A 20,667-nucleotide genomic window follows, 5' to 3' on the forward strand; every position below is an offset into this window, starting at 1 on the left:
TACAGGGTCTGTCGATGCCATCGACAGTTTGTTCGATGGCATTGAACAGTTCTCAATTCCATCGAGATTTTCTAAATTTACTTCTTGGTTATTGGATTAACCAGGCATTTTTTCAATGCCATCGACAGGCCTTTGATGACATCGACAGGATTAATTCGATGCCATCGAAAGCCCTTTGATGGCATCGACAGGATTAGTTCGATGCTATAGAAAGGCCTTTGATGGCATCGACAAGATTTTGCGCAATTTTTACGCAAAATTGTGAATTTGTGGGATTTATTTCCGATTTCATATGGAATTCTTTCCAAGGCTATATATATGGGGTGTAAACGGGATTGGGAGGTATATTAAGAATTTCTAACTAATTTTAGGGTAGTGAAAGGGTAAAATTCAAGGTTGTTCATATCAGGTAAGCCTTTTTTCTTTGTAATTTCTGCATTCATAGTGAATTTTTGTCACTTTGTGCCGTAGTTTTTTTCCGAAAGGATTTTTCACGTTAAATCGCTGTGTTCGTCTTTGTGTTTGCTTAGTGCTATCTGATTGCTATCCTAGATTCATCTTTGTGTGATTTCACCCTTTCCCCCAACAGAAATCACCTTATGAATGTACGGGTTGGATGGCATCTAAATATCATGGTGGGCTTCAGGGAGGTTTCAACATTGGGTGTCTCCATGCCTAATATTTCCTATGTTGGATCTCACTCCATGTTTGTTCTAATGTCCTAAAATGAGTTGATGAAATGGATGGAAAATTTTCAAAATACCAATTGCTTTCAAACTTATTTATTTTGCAAATTTAGTACAGAAATATCCTGGTATTTACATAAAATTATTTAGAACTTTGAATGATTCATTACTAATAATATGTTAAAAACTGTTAAACCGTTTATTAATTTATAATAGTTAATTTTTAAAATTTAATTTTTGGAGACTTTTCCAAAAATGCCCTGAGAAAAACCTTGAAATTTGTGGAGAATAAGATTTGTCACTTATGGTTTATAAAGCATGACTGAGCTTGGGGGTATACACGAACCGAGCTAGCTCAGTTAGTTCGCTCGACTCAACTCGAAAAAACTCAATTTGACTCGATTTGAAGCTAAGTTCGAGTTGAGTCGAGCTGATTTTTTGAGCTCGAAAATGAGTTCAAGTTGCCCCAGCTCGGCTCGACTTGGATCGAACCCAGCTCGAATCGAACTCAAATCAAACCAGTTCGGTGACTCGGTTACTTTGATATTGATGTTGCTCACCAAGTGTTTGATGAAATGACTCAATAAAGTGTGGCTGATGACAATGTATGTATATGAAACAAATACACCTTTTTTTTTTTCCTTGATTTTTATGTTACTTAGAAGGTGTTTGATAAAATACTTGTAAAATCAATATTGTTGTTTTAGAATGGGATTTTGAAGGTATAGTCTAGGTGTTTGTGAAAATGTTGCACAAGCGAACTCGGCTCGAACTGAACCTAACTAGCCAGTCAGGCTTGAGGACCAAGCCGAGCTGAGATCAGCTAGTGGCGGAGCTGCCTCAGCTCGACTCGATGTACACCCCTAACTGGGCTTCCTTCGCTGTCCATCCTCAACAGGCTGAGATCTCAAAATAATAAATAAATAAGGAATAAAGAAAAACAAGGTCCTAAATGTTTTGAGTTTCCCACCGACCACCATCGGACGGTGTGGATTTCTTTGTGACAATATCTTATGTAGCTAGTAGTGCATGCAATCCATTCCATAACTACATAGATATTTTTATTTTATTATTGATAAAAAAGGAAAAATGCTACATCACAAACTTAAAAAGACACCATGAAACCATTACATATTTCCCAACATAGTGGTGATTTTAGCTATGCACGGATGCGATGGCCCCAGTGACTCTGTACAAAGCTCTCAAGTTCCAGAAACTCAGCATCGTTGTCGATGATACCATTGCCATTGAGATCAGCGTTCTTCATGGTACGCCGTCCATTCCATCTGGCAAACCAGACGTGAAGGCCGCGCAACCCAGCCACCAGCTCTTCTTTGCTTATAACACCGTCGTTGTTGTTGTCTAAGCTTTTGACCCAGGCCTTTATTTCCTGGATCGTTGCATCAGGACGAGGAGCTTGAGGTGGGGGGTGAGGTATGGTGCACTGCAGATTGTTTATGACCAAACACTAGAAAAATTGGTTTGATTGTGATGAAACAACTAAGGTGGCCTATTTATAGATTTAGGGTGAACCTTTTCTCCTCCTTTATTCCTTCTTATCAAAAAGAACCCTGAAAGATCCCAACCTTGCATCAGGAGAGCCCATCTGTTTAGAATCTCTAGGCAAAGTATGCAAGCTAGCCTGCTTGTCTGATGGTTGCATGTACACAAATGAAATGAATAGGGAAAAATGTGACCAATGAAATGTGGCCGAGTAGTCCCACCATACAAGCAGATCAACGTACGACATCTTTTCTTGGGGATCCTTACTCTTGCTCCGGTGGTAGACTCTCATGGGTTTCAACACCCGGTCAAGGGTTCTAGTATCCATAGGTGGTGAAATCCCACAACGGCGTATGTAGGGGTGTGTGCGTGTAAAAAATAAATAAATAAATAAAAACGATATCTTTCTTGGCACAAGGGATCTAAATGGTGGTGCTTTGATGTAGAGCGGGTCGCGGATAATTTCAAGGTCGAGATGGACCATAAAAGACCCGATCAGAGACGGAGGTGATCCGGCCTGTAAGACCTTAAAATGGACATATTTCAGTTATCCCATGTGTCTTATATGATTTTGAGGACGAGTTACTTTAACCACCTATGCACACTAAATTCACGAAATACCATTGATGGTCAAATTCCTGTTTTTACTATTTATAGTAAGTCTTAGTTTGACTATAACTCTTTATCGGTTGGGCTTTAGGAGTTGCGCCCAACTTGAAAAGTGCTTGGAATAATTATGAGAATCACACGGTTGAAGCAAATAGAACACTTACTATTTTTGGCCGAAAACCTTGCGCACTAGTGGAAATCATCAACGTCTATAAATAGTAAGTTTACTATTTATAGTAAGTCACGATTTCTAAGAATTTTAGTTGTAGTTTAATTCCGAAATTTCTTCCTAGGATTTATGTTATTATTTAAGAGGTTGTAAGCTTGTTTTTCATCATCAATCAAATTATTACGAATTTTATTAGAATTATTTTCTATTTTCTATCTCTTATTGTGGATTTGAGGCATATCCGTGAGGAGTCTAAAGAAGTTCCGTGGATTCGGAATAGTTATCTCCCTAAGGAAGACGGTGCTCAACCTCAACATGTGCTTCCTACATCATGCCTGTCCAATGAGTGGCTTGGATTTTACACTTTGGCTCATTTAGGCCACTACATTAAGTTCACTCACAAAGTGCATGGCATTTTCTTGACCGTTGCTAGCAAGACAAGGTCACATGCACATTTCTTGGCTGTTGGTGGCATTGGATAGCTGTATCTTACCATCGGGTATTTACCATCGGGTATGACACTTGTGGTGAACATAGAATGAGGAGGGGATAGAGAGAAAAGAAAGAAATATAAGCAGACTCAGAAAAAAGAAAGACTCAGGGAAAATGGCGGGGGCAAAAAAGAGGGAAACAATGGACGATCCATCTTTGCCCGTTTTCTTATTGTGGCCCACTTGAATCCTCAGTCTGCCTAATGTTTGGAGTGACATCCTAACAACATGAGCTGACATACAGACATCATTTTGGGCACACAAAAGCCTTTGTAGTACAATACTTTATGCTACTGATAGAGGAGGTGGGTGCGGCCTACATACATTAAAAGAAGTGAAACGAAGATGTGTATAATAAAATCTCAACCTCTCTCACTAAGTGGTAACATTTTTGTGATGCATTTAATCTCTATTGACCAACAGAGATATCATGAAAACTAATTACAAAGATAAAAAACTTGAAATATTCACCTGGATTGGGTTGACTCAAAGGCTCAACCTCACTGGACTCAACAGTTGATAGATGTAATTTAAAATTTGTAAAAATAATAAGGAATATTTAGATGCTATAAATACTACAAAATAAGATAGTGCATAAAAGAGTTGCGTATGGCTTGTTGATTGGGAGCTTGTGCCAGGGAATCCCTTGCTTGAAAAAATGGTGGGGCCCACATAGCAACTTCCAGTAGCCATGGGCAGTCTACGAACACGGTTAGGCTGGTGACTCCAACACCAGCCAGCAAGCTGGTGTTAAACCTCTGTGAGCCCCCACCATGATGGGTATTTTATCCATGTATCAATCTATTTTGTTAGCTTAATTTAGGGCATGAGCTGAAAAAATGATGCAAATCTAAATCTTAGGTGGATTACATTACAAGAAATAGTGTGGATTGAATTCTTAGCTTTGAAAGATTTTGAGGGCCATGGAAGTTTTGGATCAAGCTGATATTTATGTTTTTCTTTAATATGGCTTGTGTGACCTTATCAACAAGTTGGATAGCAAATAAACATTATAGTAGGTCTTAGGAAGTTTTTAATGATAGTAACCCAATCAATGCTTTTTTCATGTGGCATGCCTGAGATTTGGATTTGCCTCAATTTTCAGCTCATGACTTAAAATGAGCCTGAAAAATGGATAAATGGTGTGAATAAGACACATACATCGATCATGGCGTGGCCACTGAGCTTTGACACTGGCTGGCTTGTTTTTTTTTTCCAAAAAGAAATCCATACATATATATATATATATATATATATATATATATATATATATATATATATATATATGAAAAGACTTTACAAAAGAGAGGACTTTAGGCACCCTTTCGGATAAAAGGACCAAAAGGGGCTTATTATGAGGAAACGAAAAAACAAACCAAAAACAAAAATTGAACAAGATAGCCCGACCCAAAAAAACCTCTAACGAAAGGCCACTAGCAGCCCCTACTGCCCCCTCAGGCACAGCATATTGGATCCCAGCCCTACTCTATCAAGCAAGGCTAGTCCCCGAATACGATGAGGAAGCTCATATGCCTAAGTGAACATGGAGGACTACTGAATACTTCCCAAATTGGCCAGACCGTCTGTTGTGGCGTTCCCTTCCCTCAAAATATAAAATTGCCCTCTGCCCTTGATTCTCTATATCCAAGAAAACCAATAGCAGCAGCGTGCAGCCCCCTAAATCTTACCATTCAACAAGTCCACAATCATTTTGGAGTTCGATTCTACTTGAACCTTGCCCAGCTCCCTCTTCAAGCACATGACCAAACTGTCCCAGATTGCCCTAAGCTCTGCAATGTTATTGGATCCCAGCCCATAGCCAATGGCGAAAGCGAACATAAGCTTGCATTTCTCCCCTCTACAGATCCCTCCACCTCCCGTCAAGCCCTCACACCGTAGTGGGATTTCACCACCTCTGGATACTCGAACCCTCGACCGAGTGTTGAAACTCTTGAGAGTCTACCACCAAAGCAAGGTTAAGGATCCAAAATTCACAAAGAAGCTAGCTGGTTGATGTTGGGATCACTAGCCTGTGTGACCTTATTAACGTGTCGGATGGCAAATAAACATTACAATATATAAGTTTTTAATGGTAGTAGCTCAATCAATGCTTTTTTCATGTGGTACACCTAAGATTTAGATTTTATTTATTTTTCAGCTCATGACCTAAAAGGAGCTCAAAAATGGATAGACGGCGTGGATAAAACATATACATCATGGTGGGGCCACAGAGCTTTGACATCAGCTAGCTGGTTGATGTTGGCGTCACCAGCCAAACCGCATCCGCAGTCTGCGTCCTGAAAAAGGTCTTAAGATGCCAATCACTCACTGGAACGTGTTGTTGAAAAAGGGGTCCCGATAGGAGATTCGTTCGTGCGGAACGTGTACAAAAAGTACAGCTTGTGGCAATGCTCGTGCCGACGTCACATAGGTACCTTTCGGAGTAACTTTCTCTCGTGGAGAAACTACTTTAGGTGAACGAAATCCACCCCGTCCAACAGGTAGATCACCACTCTTTTGGTCTTATTACCATAAGTCAGTTTGATTCAACATTCAGGTGAGCCACCTCACAAAATTATACCTAATAACCTCTAAATTCACGTGCTATGGCACACCTGAGTCTCGTGACACTCATTTTTGGACGAGTCACATGAGATGAATGGAGATGGCATGTATACATGCACCACGGTGGGCCCTACACGAAACTAATGGTGGCCGTCCATCCCAACTTTTTCCAAAGGTGCAGACTACCTGAAAGTTCCACCCACGTGACCTTGGTGCGTGAGTTAAATGAGTAGATGCCATTTTTGTGGTGCTTTTCCAATGATGTGTGGGAATGAGATTCTAGTCTTCCCAGGATATGAATCTCACTGTTTACGTGCAAGTTGAGAGAAATCAGCCAAAATCGCCTAATCATAAAGCTACCTTCCAGGGCAAATGATGCTTGCCATTGTTGCTTGGTCGGTGGACAATTTATCAAATGGATGTAAAATCAATTAGCTTCTTTAAAAATATATACAAGCAATCATAGGATCCGTGATAGAAGACTGTGAGTTGTATACCAAGGTTTTCAGTTTATGCCAACAAATAGATGGTGTGGACCACTAAAACTATGGCCTAGTTTTAGTAACTGAAAATCAAATGCATCATGTTCCAAACATATATATCATGGTTCCTTATTTGCATAGGGTATAAATATCTATATTTCACACTAAGACCCATGATTAAAATCCAAACACTATGAAAGCCATTAGATACCTTTTGCAAAGTGTCAGTCCCGTCTAATCATCAGGTGGGCCACCATGAGCAGCCACATGTCTAACAAAAGGATGATCTGATCATGTGTAGCACCATGTAGAATGACACGTACATATAGTGGTATGCGATCCCTTTGAATTTTAGAGCATACCTGCATAACTATAAGGAAAGCCTAGCTAGCTAGTTTGGTTTTGCTAGTTTGAAAAAAAAAAAAAAAAATCAAATTGAAAATCAAATTTCACGCTTGAAGTGTGTTTGGTTAGCCACTTAATCAATTTTAGAAAAATAATTTATCAATTTGCACTTTTTTCCACCATGCACAGTCCCATCATCCAGTCCCAACAGGTGATCTGGTCTGTTTTCTCGTAAATTTCAAAATCAAGTGCTTTGTGGGCCTAATACTGATGCACATGTTTTAATCGGGCCGTCCATTCATATGCGTGTAAAATGTGTGACAATGAAGTTGCATATACATATAGTTTATGGCATCAGTTGTGAAATTCGGTTCATTGATTACAATTCATTGGTAAATCAAAATGTAGGTTTTACGTAAGAAAGTGTTTTTTTCCAATAGAAGAATTCAATCTCAAATATGAGCTTAAAAGGTCAAAATACATGGTGTTGCCAAACATATAATCATCTTGTAATAATGGTATTAATTCTACCTAATGCTATTTAATAATATTTAATCCTGCACACCAAACAAGCCCATCTAAAATATCCACTAAGGTGAGGGGATGGAACCCATGTTTGAGATCTAGCGATTAGCTGTGAGGCAATACATCTGCTCCCATGTTAGTTGTGCCTCAAAATGCTACTTTTTTTTTTCTTTTTTTTTTTTTTAACACACGCACTCACACCCACATGCACACCCACACACTCACACCATACAGTGAAATTTCCCTATAATGGGCACTCGAACACATAACCTTGTGTTGAAACTCCCCCAAGTTTACCACTAAACCTCAAAATGCTACTTGTCAAGTAGTGGACATGGCTAAAAGGACTCTACACCTCCAACCATTTCATTTGGCCCTGAGTCCGGTCAAAATGGCTAAAGCAAGGCTGAATATGCATGACTCGCCCGTTTTGGGGGGACTCACGATGTTGAATCAGATCGGGTCTGACTGAGTCTGAGTCGACTCAGATGAGTCGAAACAGAATTGTCCGAGTGTTAAAACCATGGCAGTTATAAGGTTCCAAGAAAGGAAAATTATCACATGATTCCACTTTTTATCCACCACATGATTGAGAATCAACAGCGTTGGAAGTTGTAACCTTTGTTAAAGGAAGTTAAAGGGGACCAATGCTAAAGTGAAGAATCTGAGCCATTGGAACCACCGTGTGTTCGTGCTGGGCCAGATATTGCTCAACCATCTCATGAGATCAGCAGCCGAGTTTTGGCGCAGCCCAGAATCAGCTCAGTCTGCCCTGGTTCCACCATCCAAATACTCAGTCCATGTCGAACCCAATTAATTATCAGTCCGAGTCGATTCAGGTGAGTCACACCAGAATTGTCCTGAGTACTAAAACCATAGCAGTTAAGGTTCCAAGAAAGGAAATATGCCATATGATTACATATTTATCCACTACATCATTGAGAATCAATGGTGTTGGAAGTTGGAACCTTCGCAAAATAATAATAATAATAATAAATAAATAAATGAGGGAAGGGGGACCAGTGCTCAAATGAAGGATATTAGCCATTGGAATTACCGTTTGCTCATCATATTCCAATCCGAGAGTGATGTCACATTACCAACGTCATGGGATACACATCAGGTAGACAACCCTTCTTGGGATGCCTCTACGGTTGGCGAATGGGCCCGATCATGCTGGGCTAGAACATGTTCAACCAGCTCAGTAAACTAGAATCAGCTCAGTCTGCCCATGGCCCACCATCCAAGTACTCATTCCATGTCAACCCCAATTAATTATCAGGCCTAGAACTTGAGTCCAGTTCCAACCCATGGGCTTGAAGGCTAATAGCAAACCAAGCCCAAAGAATACTTATCGGCTGCCATTTGTTACTTTATGGGGAGTTATTTGATAGTCTGGCAGCGTATGATGCTTGATACACAGGCGCTTGGAGATTGCTTAGAGATTGTATACACGTTATGCATTAACTTAACTAAATTGCAAAATCCACTGACGCCTAGTGACCGTCTCAAAACCAGATTAGTTGTAAATTTCTAGTTTCTGATAAGTGGACCCTTGTTTGTTGAAAATAAGACTATTGCATTTTTATTTTTATTTTCATTTTAAACAGTCCAATAAGTGTCCACCAATCTGATGGCTAGATAATCAAATAAGCTTAATTTTTTGTTCATGATACATCTAAATTAAGCCGCAACTTAGACAATTTAATTTGAATTACTTGTGAGACATGGATGCAATTTCTAAGTAATTTCAAAGTGCCTGCTTATCAGCCATAGCCCGCTTCCAGAGTATGGAATTTTCCCCTTGCTTTATTCCGTTCTTATATTAGACCCTGGACGAAAATATTCTGTAACCACCACGGAGCAATTCTGTGCAGAGGTGATTGACAAAAGAATGGTAGAGACCCCACTTCACCGTACAAGTGGCAGAGACATGATCTAATCTGAACCGTTCTGATTGTTGACCCTGCCATGGATGGCCTACGGTTCAAAAATGAGAATAGATTTGATGATTATTTCTGGTACTTCTCTGTATATATCCCTGTTGAGTGTTGTCTGATAACGAACGGCTTCTGTTTTCTACTTTGATTTCAGGCCTCTAATAGGATGGCAAAGATCTCAAAACTGGTTTAGTTCCATACATGTGGACCATCAATACTAGGGTCCAATAGATGGACAGTTCACATTCATACATACCCCTTTCCTCATGTATATGAGAAATGGGTCTTTACAATAGTTCAGTTCCATCGCTCCACTTTATTAGTTCCCTCTCTCAAGAAGTGGAGGAATGCTAATAAGGCTTCCCTAATATGTTTACCACTGCTCTGCCATTATGTAATGATCCAGACCGTTCATCTAATCTCTGAATTTTCTTTCTTCACCTCTATTGTATACTACTTTCTCCAACATCCAATAGTCTGCCTGCTGCACATGCAAGCATGGAAGAAATGTACAACTGCAAAGTATTTCCAATGGTCCATGTCAATAGCTCCCATGCGCAGCCCACCAAATGAACTTACAGGCTGGGTTTTTAGTCCTTGAAATCTGAACGGTATAGACAACAGGGGACAAATTGTATTGACTGGATGCATCATTTGACATGGAAAAATGAGCGTCAGTTCTACAGAACACGACCTGTCCCGGTCACCATCTTAATCCGTTTTGAGTCCAGTCATGTATGTGGACCGAGTCGAGACGAATTCCCAAAACCTTGCTCTGGAGGCGGTGGATCCCATGCTAGATATTTTCTTTTGGAAAATTACCAGTCAAATGCTATTAGGTTATTGAAAAGTTAAAATATTAACTGATTCCATCTTAATCACCACATGATAGAGAGAATCATCATTATTTGGGAACTTTAAAATTTTATTTTTATTTTTTTTTTAAAAGTGAGTTGAATGGGACCATGCTTATCATGTGTTTTGTAGAGTGATGTCACATTGCCCACGTCAAGGAAACCTTACACGGTTGCAAATTGGCTAGATAAAGCCAGGTTTGTGGATGTCCCAATCCAGCGTATGAGCTAACAACATGTGTCTGGCCCACCCAAGCGTAAAATCAGGCCTAGCTAGTCTGAGTTGGGCTAACCACCCTAATACTCAGCTCACAAATGATGGAATTCAGGTAGACCGGATTAATAACTGGGCCCAAACCTTAGATCAAGATCCAGTGGGCCTCAAGGCTTGGACCAGACTCAACCTGAAGGATACTGGAGTACAGATGCGTTCAACTCCGTCCCCTTGTTTTATTCGTCCTTATCGTGGGACGACCCATGGGACCAGAAACACCCATCTAACTGCCTTGGAAAAATTATTCTGTTACACCGACTAAGAAACGAATCTTTGAAGAGCCGGTGGAGAGGAATATCCCAGAGACCGTCTTCGTCACGCAAGTGGGAGGAGATATAATAATCACAACTGTCCCGATTGTGGACCCTACCTTGGATCCAATGGTTGAAAGTGTGATTAGATTTTATGAGAATAGAAAGGTTGGGCTACGGTTAAGCGTATACTATACAAAGAAAAAGAGGGGAATTATGGAAAACCCATCCTTACTGTTTCTTGCTATGGCTCACTTAAATCCTCACCCCACTTGATGCTTGGATCTAACTCCTAAAATAAACTTGTAAGACTTTATGCCAAGTTGCAAAAGATCCATGCTTGCATTGAGTATGAAGATTAGAAGAACAAAATAGCATACCTTGTTGGGACGCCATCTCTACAAGCTTGATATTGTAGTCTCTTTACACTGTTAGAGAAGCCCTTGATGGGAATTCTTGCTTCTATTGATATGTAGGATTGGAGACCCAACCCTGTTTTTATAAGACAGAGGTTTGAGGAGTTTAAAACCCATCAAAACTCCATCCCTAAGGCTCTACACGAATTTAGTAATCCTAATTCTATTAGAACACTGTTTGTGTTTCTGTATCACATTTTTAGCATACCACTCTTTACATGAAGTTAGATGCATCACAATTTAGTGGGATCCACTGTTACACACAATCACACTATCCAACTCTTAGGATAATTTAAATTGTTGATCAATAAAGCCCACATTATAGAATTCTTACAAAACTAACAGACAATCATCTATGCAGGCATTGTAAAGCCATTGTTGCATGACACATCATGCTAATAATAGAGAAAAGAAGGTGGGTGCAGCCTACATGCATTAAAAGAATTGAAAGGAAGCCAGTGAAGTCTATGCATTCTTTGTGCAATAAAATCCCAACCTTTTTCAACCAAACAGCTACATTTTTGTGACACATTAACCCTCTCTTAGCTAATATGTGCTAGGGTAAAAATAGGTGAAACTATTAGCATTATACATAATTTAAAAACCTGAAAACCTGACCGGACTCAATATTCATCTAGGTGGTTCCAAGGCTCAACCTGGCTGGACTCAATAGTTGATAAATGTAAATTAAAACTTATGGAAATAGTAAGGAATATTTAGATGCTAAAAATACTAAAAAATAAGATATTGAACAGCAAAGTTGTGGGATTTTATTACAATCTGCCATAGCATTCCTAAATTTAAAAAATGAAAAAAGCATAAAGGCTTTACAAAAAGGTCTTAAGATGAGAATCTTATGTGGCACGTGCAAAAAGGAGGCCTCTGGATGAGAATCGTTTGTGTGGAACGTGCCTTCATCCCTAGGTCCCCACCAGCTGGGTTACTCTCTCACGTGGGGAAATTGTACACGTTGTAGGAATGCTCTTACCGTCCATGGGTACCGACCGGGTTTACTCTCTCACATGGGGAAATCACTTAATGTGATTGAAATCCATGAAATCACTTTATTGTAATGAAATACATCCGTCGATTAGGTAGATCACCACTTCTTTTTTGGCAGGGTGGTTGATACCGAAAGTCAAGTTAATTTACCACCCGTAAAATTATATCTAAGAACCTGTCTGGTACGTGGGCTTAAATGGGATAGTTGGGATGGAATTGAATTTGATGCAAATTTCATCCCGCATTTGTAGAGGATGGAAAGGATTGGGATTAGGTTAGATGGAGTTTCATATGTGTTAGGGGCCGTTGCACATAACCTTAGGATCTAGCCTCCCACAAACACCAGAATTATGAGATAATAAAGCAATGAAATAAATCAAAACACAAACTACACGACGTAAGAGATTTTTACGTGGAAAACCCTCAAAGAGGTAAAAAAACAACGGGACCTCGTCCATATCAACTATCCATTATCAAGTAGAACATTACAACCAATCACAAGCATACACTGCTTAGATCAAACCTTCTTTACTCACACAGGAGTGAATAAACAATAAGAAAATAAAGAAAAACAGAGAGATTTCACCGATCATGAAGACGTAGAAGCGCTGAGACGTTGACTCCTTTCCACAAGCTTCTACTCTCTTTTTTTTCTCTCTCTCTCTCACCTTTGATAGCCCTAAACCCTTTGGCAAACCCTTGCAAAGCTTTAGAAAATCCTCTTGCATTACCTAAAAAAGCCTTAGGCACCCCTATTTATAGTTTAGGAAACTCCCTTTCGCACCCCTTGTGAAAGCGCTTCAGATTTTCGCAGTCCGCGTAAGATCTGGACTCAAATCTGCGTAGCCTCGACTAGTCGAGCAGAATCTTCGACTGGTTGAGACTATTCACTCGACCGGTCGAGACAGGCCCTCGACTGGTCGAGCACTGTTCACTGAGCTCGCTGGACTTTGAGTCGAGTGACCCTCGACTGGTCGAGCACTGTTCACTCGACTGGTCGAATAGCACGGTGAATACTCCGATTTTCAACCGGCTGCACTATCTCTCCTCTGAACTAAGGAGGAAAAACCCCATCAATATGGTCGTATGTAAGATTGTTAGTGGATTTTGAAATTCACTGCACAGTGGGCCCCACATTGATGCATGTGTTTTATCCATGCCCATCCATATACACATGACATTCTAATTATACATATGTACAAGTAACCGACATCTTGTAGTGAATTTGGTTCATTGATTGTAATTCCATAATCCACTAAACAAGGTTTTGCTTAACCTAGTGTTTTTCCCATAGTAAGAATTTTTCCCAAACACGAGAATTAAATGGCCAAAAAACCATGGTATTTCCACACATGCAACCATAAGTGTAATAATAGTTTTAATCCCATCTAACACAATTCCATATCGTTTAATCTCAAAGACCAAACAGGCCCTAAGAACCTCCAAATTCACATGGCATGGAGCACTTGAATTTCGTGATACCATCAATTTTGGGTAATTGTTTGATGCCAATGAAGCACAAAGAAGCATGGAGATGGCATATAAACACTAGAGTGAGCCTTGCGTGAAAGTCACGGTGGGCATCCCATCCTAACTTTTCCCTAAGGTGTGGACTAGAACTCTAAATGATCAAGATTTTTAGGTCAGATGGATGTGGCTGATCTCATAAAAGTACCACCCGCATGGCTTTGGCCCACATGGCTCAACCACGAATGTGTCTGTCACACACCTAAAGTGAAAACAGGACGTTAAAGTGAATGTTTGATAGTAGAGCCACTAGTTCTCAGAGAAATGATCCAAGCAAGAAAAAGGGCCTGTTTGGATTCGCGTATACGGGTGTATTGTATTGTATCCGGCTACTGTTCGTGTATACATTTGAGCATTTTCAGAATACATCCAAATCAACATGCCATTAATTAATGTTTGGATAGGAGGTATTGTTTGGGCAAGTATACAATTTCTTGTATAGATCAATGTTTAGAAACGACGTATACAGGTTGCGTATTGTATATACGTATAAATATTGATAGCACGTGTACGATTGTGGCCCTTTTTAAGTTCTCAACTGTTTCGATTCTAGGTGGGGCCCACTATCATGTTTTTTATTAATCCTACTCGTCCATCATGTTCTAATTAAATAATCCTAGCCGTTCATCCATTGTCTTCTTTCGCCTCACCCTCTTTCATTGATATTACCTGGAGGGTTATTACCCCCATGGAGGAGGATACGAAGCAGGCAAGACAGAACTCTGATGGAGAGAACCTCCTCCATTTCCCCCTTCTACCCAATTCACTTGGCCTTGGGCAAGGCGGCAGCATTAGCAGCAATGTTGTCTGCATATCATTGCAAGCATATCGGATCAGATCAGCATTGGCGGCATCAAGCTCATTTTAGAGCCTATGAACCTGTCTTTGGAGGATTGAGATTGTGCCAACGCAGCTGTAAATTGGGTCCTTCATGTGGGCCTCAGCCTCGTAAGTGTTCACTCCCCAAGTATAGGGTTGTGATGTAGTAATAAACTCCGTGAGACCGAGGTCGAATCCCAAGGGACTGAACTTTGTACGTAATCTGAAAATAAATAGAACTATAACTAGATTAAGATGAAATCTAAATCAAATGAATTCGAGGGAATAATGATGAATTATTAATCTAAAACTTAAAGAATTTAGAGGTAAGAAACCAGGGATTCAGAGGATCCACTTGTAGAGATCAGGGAGATCTTATGCCTGTTTCAAGAACTCAACTGTACTTAGAGTCCCATCTTCATGAAAATCAAGACTGAACTTCCTTTGATATAGTTTTTAAGAGATGAAAGGTATATGAATTAGAATGGATTCCATCACCAAACCATGCCCATGAGACAAAGTAAACAACAGAATTAACCAATTACTAACCAATCAACAATGCGTGAAAGTTAGGAAGGGTACCGACATCCAACCATGCCCAGGAGATGATGGCGAACAACAGGGCTTCCGGACGTCATAATCAAAATAAGGAAAAAGAAATACTCAAAGCCATCGCAGACCCATTGTAATTTCAGTCACAACAGACCATTAAAAACTAAAAATATTCCCATAATAAAATTAAATCAAAATCCATTCAATCTAAATAAAAGGCACACGCATAAATTCTCCCATCACGCTACAAGCTTCACCTCTTAGCCCTAGCTAAGAGGTTTAGCCTGACCTAAACATGATTAGGCTTATCTCTAAAAGAAAGACATAAAACAAAAACAAAGGAAGGAAAAAACTCTGTTAGGAAAGCTGCTCCACGTTCCCAGCCAAGCTCCTTGAATCCTCTTGGAATTGAATTTTTTTCTCTCTCTCTTTGTTCTCCCTTTTATAAGTGTTGCAATCGGTGGCTGGAGTCAGTGGAGAGTCTTTACGCATCACCGTGCGCATGCGGAAGAACAACACAAATCAGCTTGCGTTTGGCTTGAATTTCTGGACAGTGGACGTCCCATCTTTGGTTCTGACTGCATGGTCATGGTCTTGGCCACCTGATGCAACGTGTGGACGGTCTGGATCAGAGATCCGACCGTGATCTTGTTCACAAAACGAGCGTCAAAACCGGACAGTGTCCGGATGCGCGTAGTGCGTAAGAAGTGCGGAATTTCAAATTTTTGACGTTAGTGGGGCCCATGATTGATGTTATAGGAGAGATCTGATCCGTCCATTAAATTTCTCTCAAAATTTCAGTTGGGAAGGTGTATTTTTTACCTTCTTTTGATGTGGCCCACAGGATCTTTTATTCCACCGTCCATCCTGCGTTTAACGGCTAGGTTCTTTCAATAACTTAAATGGTGTCAAAAGGAGAGCTAGGCAAGAGTTACACATCCCCTCTAGACACAATGGACGGTCCAGATCCTTCAAATTACTAATGCGTGGGGCCCACTAACTTTCGCAAGACGGACAGAGTCCGTCCGTTACACGGACGCTGGAAGAGGAAGCTGTTGTTTCCTTTTTTTGTGAAGAAGACTCGGTCAAACCGAGTTTGACTGGCTTGAGCGGTCTGGTGCACATCCGGTATACATGTGCTCGTGTACACACTACCTGAGGTGGGGTCCATAGTGATGTAGTGTGAGATATCTGCACCGTCCATCTCCTTACTCATCTGATTTAAGGGGTTGAGACCAAAATTGAAGCATATCCAGATATCAGGTAGGCCCCAGATCAGATATTTATGGGCTGATCTGTCCATTAGGCCATTTTCACAAGGATCCAGGAGCTGAAATTTTACGTGTACGATTCATTTATGGTCCTCAGGCCATGTATAAAGTTTGGAGCCGATCAGATGGTGGGAACCCTGTGATCTTACATTATGGAGTCTTTCAGGCCTGTTTGAAGTGAGTGGTTGGAATTTCTCTGATCTCTGGTGTGTAAATCCTCCATCTTGGTCCCATGGAGTCCCGTCCAATGCCTTGGTGATACCAGAGTGTCAAATCTATGCTTTTAGCATCCTTTTCAGTTCAAGCTTGTAGTTGCATCTTGCATCATAAACACGATTACAACAGGCCGTTAAACAGTATTATGTTCATAAATCCAGGCAATAATTGGGGTCTGATATGCAATATTTGACCCTCAACAATAAGCGAGTGAATTCACCGCGTCTTCTCTCTGGTGGGGGAGAATCTCGTTGAAGAGCTTGGTAACGTTGCTCACACCAAAGATCTTGTGCACGTGGAGGAAATCCTTACTTCATTTGATCCATCAAGTGGAGAAGATTATCAACTGTAATACCCCCTCAGACCTTTAGAGAGGAAACTATTCCACAGCTAAATGGCCACATGCACTGGGAAGAAGACGATCTTCTGCGATGATAGAGCAAGATATCTCCATTCTCCACAGTTGAAATGTATAATATTCAAAGAGATAGACGCCGCCCAATAATACTATGCATTGAAGAGACTGCACTGCACGATGCAGTGGCGTCTTAAATCAATTTACCGCCTTTTGAAAATTTTAGATTATTGGTGTATTCGCGCGCATGGTAAATGCCAGAAGCCAGCTCCAATTCAAACGCTGTATAATGGGAATATTTGGGAATATCCAGATATAATACGATACAACGCACTCTTATACATGAATCCAAACAGGCCCTAAGAAATTGTGCACGTAAAACTGATATTGCTTATTTGTGATATCTGCGTTCTTTACCAGCCTTTCCTTATCCGCTGTGCCTTAAAAACTAGGCTGATCTGATCATCAGGTGGGCCGCACCAGCACATTAAATATTGACAGTTGGCCAATGTCTTTTAACACATGACTTTTATGATTGGCCGGTCTTTCAGGCCATTGGGAAATTTTCTGGTAAATGACCTTTGAGTTGCAAATACTTTTTGATAACTTCCAATTGAAATTAGATTGAGAGTTGCAGTTCCACAGTTTGGGTAGCATGTCAGAAAATTTCAATTTGGCTTTTAGTCTATGGTTTTTGATAGAACGTGAGCTCATGCAAGATTGGATGCATGACACACATGTTGGAGATCCAATTCATTCATTAGGTAGTGCACGCCATAAATATATAAACCATGTGGAAGAATCTGCAACAAATTTATAAACCAGGTGAGGTCCTTTCCAATTTCAATAATACAAACTACAACGGATATATTTATAATTGTCATAAACCATGAGGAAGGTGTTTACATTTATTCCATGAGACTCCGGTTCTCATAGAAACTGGGTTTTGTAGCCCAAACAAGGCCATGCATGACTCATTTGAGAACATCATCGTATGGACTATCAACTGCTCCAACCAGCCCTCTCACCTTTTGAATTGGACGGACGAGATATGGATTGGACTTCTTTACTTGGTCCATGTACAAGGTCCAAGCCCAGTTACAAATCGAGTTTGACTCAGGCCAAATGATTGGGTCCTATTAGGTTGATCTCGACCAGTACACACCTATATCTGAATAAAATATAAATATAAAATTATAATATTGTAGACAACCTTGGTTTTTTTTTTTTTTTTTTGATAATGCAAAATGTGGTGAGCCCGGCCCGAGCAAGGCCTAGCCCTAACCTGGCCCTTTGATATATAGTCCTATTTTATAGGCACCCAACAGTGCTGTTTTTGAAATGAGCCACAGTAATGAAATGTGATTTGATCCCGCCCACTACCATCAGACGGTGCAGATTTTTTAATTTTATTTTATTTTTTGGCACACAGTATACTAAATGCACTTAGTGGTGTAAGAAATACATAACTATAATTTATTTATTTTTGGTAGACAGAAAGCAAAGTGTTACATCAGAAACTTAAAAAAGACATCATGCAAACCATAGTAGACATCCCAACGTAGTTGTGATTGTATCCAGTAGTTAAACAAAACAGTAACAGAAGAGCTTTGTCTAGGCTGCGGGGATGATTTTGCCCCACTTACTCTGTACAAAGCTCTCAAGTTCCATAAACTCTTCAGGAGTGTCGATGCAACCGTTGTGATTGAGATCGGCGTTCTTCACAGCCCTACCGGCCCTCCAGTTGGCAAACCAAAACCGAAGGTCATGGAGCGCGGTCGCCAGCTCTTCCTTGCTTATAACACCGTCGTTGTTGGTATCTATGCTTTTGATCCAGGCCTTTACTTCTCGGATCGTTGCTTCAGGACGAGGAGGAGCATGAGGTGGGCTGTGAGGCATGGTGCACTTCCTAACCTTTTTTTTTACCAAACACTACAAATATCGGTTGGCTGTGATGAAATAACCACACTGAGCTGGCCTATTTATAGATTAGGGTGCACCCTTTCTCCTCCTTTATTCGGACGCGGCTTCGGTGGATCCTTGTCTCTGGGTCCATCTTGATGTATGTGAATTACATCCACGCCGTCCATCCGATTTGCAAGATCATTTTAAGGTATGATCCAAAACCCATGTGAACGACAACATAGGAAATAGTGGTGATTGACCATTTAAAATTTGTTGTGGGCCACAAAAGTTTTGAATCAAGTAGATATTTTTGTGTTCCCTTCATCCAGGTCATTATCAACAGGTTGGATGGTTAAAAAAAAATTCTGGTGACCCACAAGTTTTTAATGGTGAGTATTCGGTCACCATTGTTTCCTGTGATGTGATCCACCTGAGTTTGGATCTCTTCATTTGTTGGATCTTCCTCTAAAATGAGCTGTCAAAATAGATGGACGGCGTGGATTTAAGGAACATACATAACAGTGAGCCCCACAGTCAGGGATCCACCCAATCCTGTCTGCCCTTTATTCCTTCTAATCACCGAACGCCTGGACGCGCGAATTGCCTACCTTGTCGCATAAGTTCCTGCGGTCACAAGATAGGTAGGGCCCACCATAATGTTTGTGACATGAGATGAAATGAGTCAGATCCAAAACTCAAGTGAGCCCCACAGAATGAAAAAAGTGGATAAAAAAAAAACCCACCGTTGAAACTTTCATGTGTCCATTGTTAAGTTTATATGCCATCTAACCTATACACACTGTAATTCATAGGATGATCTTAAAATAAAAACATTAGCTTGATCCAAAAATTCTGTGCCCTATGAATATTTCAACAATGGACATTCAATCCTCACGGTTTCTTGTAATGGATCTGCGTCAGTTCTGGGCTTATATCTTAACATGATCTAGCAAAATGGATTAACAAAGTAGCTTCCTGACAAATATCAGAGTAGGCCCACCTAGCTTGTGATCGCAGGAACTTCGTGCAAAGGGGGTGTCCCCAGTCCGCATCCACGAACTTGAAAGTGAGCATGGCATGATCAAGGCATGCAAAGCCAAGTGGATATAGAGAAGAGAAAGATTTAGAGGAGAGAAGGAAAATGAAAGAAAAAAGGAAAAAAGAGAGAGATGTAGAGGAAAGGTGGGGTCTATCTTAGATGGTTAGGATTGCTTGGCCGATGTGGTTTTGGAGACATGATACATCCATAATATATGCCTACAGTTTGGACAGTGGGAATGGCAGCACATCAATGCCACATGCAAGGAAAGGAGGATTTTTGGAGAGAGGGAGCAGTTTCTAGAAATAGGTTCCTAATGTAAGAACTCTATAAGGTAGGCCTTATTGATCAACAGCTTGATTGTCATAAGGGTTGGATAATATGATCGAGTGCACCAATGGACCCCACTAAATTGTGATATTGAAGGGGTGGTGTGCTACTACGGTACTATTCTCAATTCATGCGTACCCTTTCAGGTAGAGGAGTTCGGATGGTTTTCAAACTCCTCTACCCTCACGTGTATATAACAGCTCCAATCCAACACCATCAATGGAAGCTTCCCTCATGTGTACAAAACAGCCCCAATCCAACACCATCGATAGAAGCTTCATGCCTATCTCTTCTTTGAAAGGTGTAAAGGAAAGGAAGACACAGCGAGGTAAGCCATCTCCTTCTTCAGGTCTCCCTATCCAATGCACTGCGAATTCAGATCTTATACCTTGTTCTCATATTACCTTCACCTAATCAGAAAAATGACCTTTACTTTTATTTTTATTTTTATTTTTACTTTCTTTCCTAAGAGCCCTTACTACATGCTAACCCTAGCGCATATTAGCATTGGTCAGTTTGCAATCCTAACCCAGCGCACGTC

The 20,667-nt window shown here is 40.5% G+C and overlaps 1 protein-coding gene across 1 annotated transcript; it reads right to left on the bottom strand.

Annotated features, from left to right (window-relative positions):
• Positions 1–1,845: 1,845 nt before the first annotated feature.
• LOC131224003 (uncharacterized) lies at positions 1,846–18,751 on the bottom strand. Its single transcript, XM_058219594.1, has 3 exons — positions 18,506–18,751; positions 14,309–14,446; positions 1,846–2,130 (listed from the first exon to the last, which is right to left on the bottom strand). Exons 1-3 carry the CDS (start codon positions 18,749–18,751, stop codon positions 1,846–1,848), a joined length of 669 nt encoding a protein of 222 aa, XP_058075577.1.
• Between the last annotated feature and the right edge of the window lie 1,916 nt (positions 18,752–20,667).

This window comes from Magnolia sinica, chromosome 2 (genome assembly GCF_029962835.1).
Source record: "Magnolia sinica isolate HGM2019 chromosome 2, MsV1, whole genome shotgun sequence".
Taxonomy (NCBI): domain Eukaryota; kingdom Viridiplantae; phylum Streptophyta; class Magnoliopsida; order Magnoliales; family Magnoliaceae; genus Magnolia; species Magnolia sinica.